Source organism: Saccostrea cucullata, unplaced genomic scaffold (assembly GCF_032062105.1).
Source record: "Saccostrea cucullata isolate Sc308-1 unplaced genomic scaffold, CSIRO_AGI_Scuc_v1 ctg3906, whole genome shotgun sequence".
NCBI classification, from domain to species: domain Eukaryota; kingdom Metazoa; phylum Mollusca; class Bivalvia; order Ostreida; family Ostreidae; genus Saccostrea; species Saccostrea cuccullata.
In genome coordinates, this window is record NW_026939751.1 from 59,985 (window position 1) to 70,608 (window position 10,624).

The 10,624-nt window shown below is 32.8% G+C and overlaps 1 protein-coding gene across 1 annotated transcript; it reads left to right on the plus strand.

The window, feature by feature from the left end:
* Positions 1 to 7,465: 7,465 nt before the first annotated feature.
* Positions 7,466 to 9,672, plus strand: LOC134253871 (uncharacterized). Its single transcript, XM_062736456.1, has 3 exons — positions 7,466 to 8,102; positions 8,502 to 8,939; positions 9,661 to 9,672. The coding sequence occupies exons 1-3, from the start codon at positions 7,686 to 7,688 to the stop codon at positions 9,670 to 9,672; spliced, it is 867 nt and encodes a 288-aa protein (XP_062592440.1). The 5' UTR covers positions 7,466 to 7,685.
* The last annotated feature ends 952 nt before the right edge of the window (positions 9,673 to 10,624 follow it).

The window sequence follows — 10,624 nt, forward strand, 5'->3', positions numbered from 1 at the left end:
AAATCTTTAAACTGTTAAAAATATTGCATAAACTGTTAATAAAATAAAGAACTATATGCGGTATATTGCATATGTTTGCCCCCACAAAAGTCAAATTTTGAAAACTTCCTGAAATGTGCTGAATTCAATAAATTGTACGAGAAATATAAGTTAACAGAAAATATTATAGTTCCAGAGCAGTGTATTCACAATTTCTGTTTTTATGACGTCACAAACTAGTCCGATTTTATATCCTTTTTCAGAAAGAGGACAAAATGGACAAAATTTCAACAATTTAAGCTTTAGAATTTATAGAGCGCATGTGTGTTCAGGAACAATATTGACATATTTCATTGATATTATCATTCTACACATTATATCAAAATATTTATCCTGAACACACATGCGCTCGGTGACTTTTATTTAAAATATCGACGAAATATGTACATTTTTCTGCAAAATTCATAAAAAACTGAAATTACGTCATATTTGTGACGTCATTACGTACATATGACGTCATTACTTATGAAATTATTCAGTGCTTTGAAGTCAGCATATACTCCCCTGTTTAAGGACTTAATTAAATATTACTCCATCAAAGTTTGATTTTGGGGGGCAAATGTTGGTTAATACCGCATATAGTTCTTTGATATGTACATCTCATTAAAATTGTTTTTACAACTGAATTCAAATCTTATTATAATAATCCGATTCCTTCAGATATTCTAGTAAAAAGTTCGTACATGGTTTTTACATTTCCAAAAAGTCTACTTCGAATAGGTGTAAAATCGGAACAGTCTAAAAGTATGTGGTTTATAGTTATCGGGCAGTCACAAGATATACATTCCGGCCGAGACTCCCGGTTCAGTAAGTATTCATGCGTAATTTTAGAGTGACCAATACGTATTCTTGAAATAATTACTTCGTCTTGACGTTTAAGACCGAAGTCACATGATTTGTTAACTTTGTTTTCAATGGCATAAAGCTTACTTTCATCACAAAAATTCCAATACATTTGCCAAATAGAATCAACATAAATTTTAACAAGATGTTTCAAATCGGTGTACGGAATTTTGAATAAAGTAATTTCATGTTGAAGTGCAGTTTTTGCTGCACTGTCAGCCTCTGTGTTTCCAGGGATGCCGATATGGCTCGGTATCTAACAAAAATTAACTGCTTTACCCTGTTGAGTGAGGTAATAATACTGAATTAATATATCTAAAATAAAAGGATGATCAAGATTCTTATTTTTAATGGATTGTAAGCAAGAAAGGGAGTCTGAAAATATAGTAAATATGTTGTCATTAGAAGATTTTATATATTCAAATGCAAGTTGTATGGCTTTTGCTTCCGCAGTAAAAATTGTTGCTTCATTTGGAAGACGTGTTGAGAATATACTATTATCAATTTAATACTGCAGCTGACGCAACTGTATCTTTATCTTTTGAACCATCTGTATAGATTTCGACTGTAGAACCAATAGAATGTTTTATTTCGGCCAATCTTTGTTTAAAAACTAGGGAATTCGTTTCTGATTTCTTAACTTCAGTTAAAGATGTATCAACAATTGGATTTATTAATTTCTAGGGCGGTATTTCAGAGAAATTTGTAGGCTTAATAATATCCAAAGGGAGCTCAGACTGTAAAGAAGAGCCGTGTCTGCAATCTCTTGAACTGAATTTAACGATATTCCTAGTGAGTTATCGACAAAATTTTATCGTATTCTGTTTGGTAATGTACAATAGACAATGTACATTTAAAAATAAATGTTTTTTCTCAAATAATTACTAGTATTATTTTATGCATTAACCTCACTATAAAATGAACTTAGATTAAGGTCATCATTTGGCGGTCAGTAAATTATAATTATATTTTTAATATTATATCTCTATTGATAAAACTCGAGTTTGATTCGCTTATAAGAAGGCTTTAAAACTCAATAATGACTCCAAACGTACTGTTTACAGCAATAATGACCAAGGAATCATTGTACGTGGGATGTAATGACCGGTCATTATTAATGGGTACTTCATTATGTACCGCCGCAGCTGTCTTAAGGGTACAAAATACATGTATGTATTATAGTGTCAATTCTACACACCATTAAGTCTATTCTTTATATGTATAATTAAGCCCACTTATATAACATGTAGTGTATTCTTTATTAATAATTAAGTCCATTTTTTATGTAGTCTATCCTTTATATCATGAAGTCAACTTTATATATTATTGCCTGACGTCACGGCGTCAGGCTGTATAAGGATTGATATTTGCAAGATCCGAAACTGATAGATCATACCTAGGGAGCTAGATTTTGCGCAAGCTGATTTACATTGAATTCCTTTACCTGCATTTTAAAAGAAACAGTTTTCAGGAAAAAAAATGAAATTACTGATGGAAAATAATTTTATTAGTGTTTACTTCCTTTAATCTTTTTGCATGGAACAATTATTTTATGTGATTCACCGTTTCAACATGTCCGTGTATCCTTTTTTCTGCATTTCTATACTACTGGATCAGTCCATTTATATCCCACGAGAGGGGTGAATCGCTCTTTTCGCGCCAAATGTCACTTAGTAAGCTCATGACTTTTCCTTGGATTGTTCTATTGTGTGAATGGGTGTGCTAACTTCTATATGGAATTAAATAAAGTTGGTCCTTTTAACCTCCTTCTAATACTTCAGAAATTCTATCTATAAATTTTATCTCGGTAACATATTGTATAATTATATAAGTATATGAACAACCCGTTTCTAATTTGTTTCCCGATCCCGCGGTTGTTTACTACATAAATGGACTAGTTCAATAATACACAACACAGTTCAACAAGTTATGGTCTCCAGATGAATGAACATTTGTATTCCCGTTTCAGATGCACGCAATAGATAAGAAACCAGAAAAAAAATCTTGGATTTTTCTTTCCACAAAAGCCTAAATATTGAATTTTCTTGTTTCATTCTATATATGATAGTGGCACAACCCCCCTCCTTTTTAAGAGAAAAAAAATATGAACACATTACCAATGTTTACCTCGGTGGAATAAGTACACTCCGGCAAAATATGTATTTTTAATTATAAACATCTTTTAAAATGTTCACAATGCATGACATCATTACAGATATTATTGATATTATATGATAATAGGTGTAATGTAGCTTTCAATTTACATCCAAGGGCAGATCACTCTACTTGCAGAACCACCCCCTCGTAGCTGCAATAATGTAGCCCTCTCCCTTTTTTTGGGGGGGGGGGGGCATCAGATGAAAAAAAAATCGGAGAGGGCTACATTATTGCAGCTACCCCCCCTAAACAGAATAACAACTCTTTAGTATGCAGTGAAGAGATGATTCTTCTTTAAGTAAAATAAAATAAAGAATTTCATTTACACAAGGTATTCAAAATATAAAGTATAAGAACATATTTTAAACCCACAAAGGTATTACTCAAACGTTTTATCACTCCTCATGCAGATATTGATTGATTTAGTCAGGCAAGCTTTTTAAAAAGCTGTTACTTGTGCAGTCTATATATACTATGTAGTCTATTCTTTTTTTTATTTTATTTTTTTTTATTTTAACACTTTCACATGTACATATAAAATAATTTTCATCATTTGGTACACAATAACATCAGGTCTACACACAATATAGAGTTATGTTTATAGAATGTGAAAGGTGTTTAAAAAAAAGACAAAGAAAAGGGGGGGGGGGGTCAGCAAGAAAAAAACCTTTCTTCTATTACAAATAATACAAAAAAAAAATCACTCAAATAAATTATAGGATGTACATGTATACATAAGCTTGTATATGTAACTCTATTACTTACAATATATCACAAATATTTTGCCAATGCCTTTCATATTCTTCATATTTACAATTCTTCATCAATAAAAATTTTTCAATCAAAATTCTATCTGTGATCCTCTTTAATACAGCTTCAGCATCTATTCTTGGAACATTCTTATATTTACAGGCAAAAATAAATTGTTTTACAATAAGTATTAAAAGGTTTTGAAATTTATAAACATTCATATTTTCATATTTACCAAATAGTATTGCTTGTTTATCAAAACAACAATGAATATTAAACTTATTTAAAATCCATTCTTCAATAGTACACCAGAGTTCTTTTACATGGAAACATTCAACAAATAAATGATCAATTGTTTCTATGTCACTTCTGCAGAAACTACATGCTGGAGAATCGATCAATTTTAGTCTAAAAAGATAATAATTAGTTGGGATGATTCTATGTAAGATTTGAAACTGTAGCCATTGAAGTTTAGATTCTTGAGTTATTTTAAAAGGAAGTTCAAATATTTTAGCCCAGTCTGCCTCATCGAAGATAAATCTGTTTTCTCTCCATTTTTTGATTGAGTTAACTGGCTCTTTCTTTTTACTTATAAATATGTTATACATATCCTTACAACCTTTATCATGTTTATAAAATACAAAAATGGAATTTGGAAGATGTGGTCCAATCAACTTAGCATTTTTAATTTCATCACAGTTTATATTTTTCAGTCTATCTAACACTGCTATTCTAAGTCCATTATAATCAACAAAATTTGTTTTCACTTTCAAGTTTATGAGTCGAGACTTATGAAACTACCCTCATTGTTAAAGAGGTCAGTAAGAAAAACAATGCCTTCATTAAAATAGTTTTTCCAAAAAAAAGATTTATCATTAATTTTAATCCTTGGATTATTCCATATATGTTCAAAAAGCACATGCCTGTCCTTTTCTTGATTTATTATAGTTAGCCTTGCCCAGCTTGACAGAACTTCTTTCCAAAAAACATTATTTAATCTTGTTGAGAGATTCAGAATATAATCAGAACCCCTTATCCAAAGATTGTTTATATCTACTTTTAGTTCAGCTTCAAATAATTTTACCCAGTTTGCTTGTGAGTGAATAAGTCTTCTAATCCAACTTGATTTAAGGGCAGAAATCAATTCTGTATAATCAATCATTTTTAGACCTCCATATTTATAGTCCTGGATTATAACATTTTTCTTTACCTTGTGAGTTTTGCTACCCCAAAGAAAATAATACAATTCAGTCTCAAACATCTTCAAAAAGTCTGACTTAGGGTTTGGTAAAGTAAGAATTAAATGGTTTAATTTGGGTAATATTAAAGTTTTAATTACTGTTAACCTTCCAATTGGGGTAAGTTTCCTTAAACTCCACTTACGTAACAAAGTTTTGATTTCATTTAGCTTTATGGAATAATTAAGATGAAGCATTTCATTCAAGTTTACTGAAAATTTTATTCCTAGAAGATCAAATATTGAATTTTCCCAGTCAAGCTTCCACCTTGAGTGATGAAATACATCCCTTGAAATTTTTTTACTTCCAATCCATATCATTTTAGTTTTTAAGAAATTTATCTTTAAGCCTGATATATTAGCAAAATAATCTAATTCTCGGAGAATACCATCCATAGATCTTGGTGAACCATCTGAGATAAGAGAAGTATCATCAGCATATTGAGAGAGTTTGTACTCTTCACCCTCAATTGTTATACCTTTTATATCTTGATTATTACGAATTAAGATTCCAAGAATTTCAGCACATAACAAAAAGAGATAAGGTGAGATCGGATCGCCTTGTCTGCATCCTCTTTGGGGGAAAAGATAGTCTGAAGTAAATCCATTTTGTATAACACATGATTTAATACCATTATAGAAGGTTCTAATCCAATTTTTAAAAGAGGGTCCAAAATTAAAAAAGTCAAGGGTTTGATATATAAAGTTCCATGAGATTGTATCAAAAGCCTTTTCAAAGTCAATTAACATCAATAGGCCAGGTATTTGATTATATTCTGTATAATGCATTATATCATATATCAGTCTAATATTCTCTCCAATAAATCTACCTTTTATAAATCCAGTTTGGTCTTTATTTATCAACTTGCCCAATTTAGTTTTCATTCGTTCCGCGATGCATCCTGATGCTATTTTATAAACAACATTTAAAAGACTAATGGGTCGCCAGTTTTTCAGAAATTGTTTTGGCTTTCCTGTTTTTGGGATACAAGTAATGATTCCTAATTTATTTGAGTCTGAGAATTGAAGTTTTTCATTTGAATTATTTATTGCTCTTGTAATAAAGGAGCCAATATCTTTCCAGAAAAATTTAAAAAATTTACATGTAAATCCATCCGGTCCTGGACTTTTGTCATTTTTCATTTGTTTTAAGAAGTTTAAAACTTCAAAGTTTGTTACAGGACCTTCCAGACTGTTTGATTCTTCTCTACTTAATTTGGGAATATCATAATCTTTAAGTCTATCATGAATATTTTCAGTATCTACATTTTCCCTTTTCTTATATAAGTTTTCATAGAAAGCTTTCGTTTCATTTAATATCTCGCTTTGGGAAGAAACAATTGATCCATTGTCCTTTTCTATTTTAGGTATTTGCTTACTTACATAGTTTCTTGATTCTAAACTTACAAAATATTTTGAGGGTTTTTCTCCCTCCTCAATCCATTTGACCTTTGACCTTATGCATTGACCTTTAAATTTTAGGTTCTTTATTTCCTCTACTTCTCTTTTCTTTTCTTCAAGTTCATTAATTAGCTGATCTGTTAAATTCTGCTCTAATTCTAATATTTCTCTCTCTAACTGTTGTTCTCTTTCAAAAGTTTTCTTTTTTTATATGTTGAAAATGAAATTGATTTTCCTCTTATTTCCATTAACAAAATATCAAGAAAGAGTTGGTCACTAATGGTGAGTTGAATAGTATCATTCTCGATGCAACTTATTTTTTTCCATATTATATATTGGGCAAGAATATTGGATTTTAACATCCTTAATCTTACATTTTATTTGTTCAACATATTCTTTTTCATGCAACAGGGAATTATTGAATTTCCAGAAACCCTTTCCCTTTTTAAATTCATTTAATTTACAATGTAATAGAACTGGTGAATGATCAGAACAATAACTATTTTCAAACTTGACACGTGGATTCATAGCTAGCATGGATTCTGTTATCAGGAAAAAGTCAAGTCTAGCTTGTTTGAGTGGATTTTTTCGTCTCCAGGTAAACCTTTTTAAAACTGGATTATCTTCACGAAATACGTCCTTAAGGTTTACAACATCCATAAGCTTTATTACTTCAAGTCTTGATTTTGGATTGTTTAAATTTTTGTAATTCATTGAATCCAAATCTTTATCAAAAACTAAATCAAAATCACCCCCTAAAACAATTTTATGAGAGGAATGAATCTGCTCTATTTTATGGACTAAACTTATGTAAAAATTAGGTGTGTCAGAGTTTGAACCATATATATTTATTAGTAAAAAAGAGATATCCTCAATAAAGACATCCAAAATTAGAAAATTACCATCAGTATCCTTATATTCATTGACGATTTTTAAATCAAAGTTGTTGTTAAAGAGGATAGCGACTCCTCTTGAATTGGACTTGAATGAACTAAAAAATGCTTTATATCCCCACTGGATTTCTGCGCATGCCCGACATGTAGACAACCACAAATTTCTGAGAGGAAAGTTTTTACCTAAAAACTTGAAATCATCGAAAATCAGAAGCCCAAAAAATGCAGCAACTTTAATTAGGATAATGAGTTAAGTATTGTGTGACAACCTATAGAAGAAATATAACGCTAAACATCGGGAAAACCTTCTGTGTATTTTCGGTAAGTCAATGGTATTTACCTGGTGAGCGATACTCATTCTGTTTATGAACATACATTTAACAATGTCGGATATCTCCAAGAAACGGGCACTAGATAAAATGGACAGTACTGACGAGAGTATGGAGCAAGGTGATCAAAGTAATCAGAAACCGGAAGATTTTCAGTTAAGGGATATAATGCAGGGCATTGCAAGTATTCAGACTACTTTGGCGAATTTTATGTTACGGCTCGATGGACAAGGTCGACACTTAGATGAAATTACGAAAGAAATCAGAGCAAAAAATGGCATTCAAGAAAGACTTGAAACTGTTCAAGAACAGGCTAATGACACAATATACCTTGTGACAGAACTACAGGATAACCAGAAAAAAATGGAACGTGAAATGAACAGACTCAAAGATTATGTAATTCGTCTTGAATACCGTGTAAATTCACAAAGTAACCAAATAGTTGATCTCAAGGCAAGGTCAATGGAGAATAACATCATTGTTAGTGGTCTGCAGGAAAAAGGCCCCGGGAGGAAGTCACCAGAGAACCTTGCGCAAATTCTAAGAAATGTATTCATATCAGAGATGAACATGGGGGAGACAGCAGTTGATGAATTACAAATACAGAAACTCTTCCGAATGGGAGAATACGATGCTCAACGAAAATTTCCAAGACCAGTTTGTGTGCAATTTGCCGATAAAGCCCAAAAAGACCTTGTTATGAAACACATAAAAGTTCTAAAGGAAAAGAATTCGGACATAAGAATTGCCCAACAACAACCAGAGGAGATACGGGAACGACGAAAACAGCTGTATGAAGTTCAAAGAAAATATGCAGAACGAAATATCGAGACGAAAATGAAGGGGGACAAGCTTATCTTTACCCAGAGTAATTCAATCTACAGAGAGAAAGTAGGATCTCTTCCAACGGCAGATGAGGTGATTTCCAGCGACGCAGTCAAGATTACCGTTAACCCTGGAAAGTCAATTGAGGACAACGGAAACCGGTTTATGGCGCATTCCACCCAAGTCGATTCCTATAAACAGATTAAACGATCATTAGTGGAAATCATGCGTATCGAAACCGTACCCAGCGCGAGCCATAACGTTTATGCTTATCGCTTCACAAGCAGTGATGGGATAATCCATGAAGGATCAAATGATGACGGGGAGCATGGTGCGGGAAGGTTACTTTTAAAAATGCTTGCCGAAAACGAAGTTAACAACGTACTGGTGGTTGTCTCTCGATGGCATGGAAACAATATTGGACCTCGTCGATTTTCCCATATCAAAGAAGCAGGTCTTAGTGCGGTAAGTCTATTCTTTATATCATTCAGGCCTCCTAATATAATACGTGGTCTATTCTTCTACATAGTCGGTTGCCTATAACATTTTTAGGTGACAGTCGGCAGTTCATCGGCCGTTGTCTTGCCCGATTTTGACTTTTTTTTGTCGGTCGACCAATTTTGTGTCCATCGGGCCAAGTTATAATTTTTTCTGCGTCGGTGGCCGATTTCTTCAATTGAAGTTATCGGTCGACCAACCTTCGATCATCGTCCGACCATCGGCAGTCAGTTTATTGATTCTGTCGTTCGACAATAAGGGTATCCAAAATTTCGGCCGACGGTCAAAATCAAACTGTAGCTCAGAGCTCGATGATCGGGCGACGATTGGTCGACTTGTGGATATTTAACCTATTAGGATACATAACACAAACAAAATTTTGATGCATGGATTGAAATTTATTTTTGAATGGAAATAACATAAATAATTAATCCGTTAGATATATAAAAAAAAAATCTTAAGTATTCTGTGCTGCTTAGATATGCACCATTTGTCGTTTTCATGCAACCTTATGCAAAATTTTGCACACATTTTAAACACTGAGTCACAATTTTATAAAATTCTGCCACTTCGCCTTGCAAATATTACTCACGTAACCTATCTGAATATAGATCTATGAAAAAATATTGCTGATTTCTAAAGAAAAAGGATGTTTTGTGTTATTTATCTAAGTCATCCGTGTTCCTAGGAATTAATGTGACTGCTCCATGTTTGATAATTGTGTCGGCCGATCATGTTCTTTCAGCCGACAAGACCAGAAAAATTTAGTCGCCCGACCATCGGCTTAAATGTGACCTAGGCATTAGGTGACCTATTGCTATCCGTTTTCGTCTGTCGTCGTGCGGTATGCGTCGTGTGTTATTATTTGAATATTTTCAGCTTCTTCTCTGCAACCATCCAATCCATTTCCACCAATTTTGTCACAAAGCATCTATATGGGTGTCACAGAAAGGGAACAAAAATTGTGAATTTCATTGTTCCTGTCCCCCTGCGGCCTGAAGGGTGGCCAAAACCACTAATATTAATGCAATTCAAAAAAATTATTTTTACTCCTTGACATCAAGCAGTCAAACTGTTGGCATGAATGTAATGAAGATTAGGTCTTCTACAAAAATTAAGAAATTCATGGCCCCAGGGTCAGGGGTTCTAGTGCTAGGGCGGGGCTCTATTGATTACATAGAGAAAATGCAGAAATTCTTTGAACATTTTTTTCTTGCATGCTTCTGGATATTAAGTAAACTAACCAAGTATGTACATATAGATAAGGCTGCCTCTTCCAAAATTGTGAATTTTATGGACCCAGGGTCAGGGTGCTCTAGCTATTTGCAACTATGAAAATCAACCCAGGATAGCCGCTTTCGGTTGTAGGTGGCGAATTCCAAATTTTTGTAGTTTTCCTGGCACGTATTATATCAAAATCGCAAGAAAAGCCCTGAAAACGTCAAATATTTCGAACTTGTGTATACAGAATAAAAAAACCTTTTGATAAGATCTTGTCATAAACACCAAGCCCTTGTAAGTCAAACTTGGAAGATCCCAATCTTGGGGTGATTAGCGTTTTGTTTAAAGTATAGTCTTGTGCGGCAAAGGGAGGGGGCACATTTATAACGTGAACATTTATACAGAAATACAAAAAAAAATAAAAGCTTTGA

What these genes read in the sequence shown, in the direction of transcription:
- LOC134253871 (XM_062736456.1), top strand. Translation starts at nt 7,686, where the DNA reads ATGAACATACATTTAACAATGTCGGATATCTCCAAGAAACGGGCACTA. An exon ending in ACCAAATAGTTGATCTCAAG is followed by an intron (nt 8,103 to 8,501) that starts GCAAGGTCAATG and finishes AAGGGGGACAAG; the next exon opens with CTTATCTTTACCCAGAGTAA.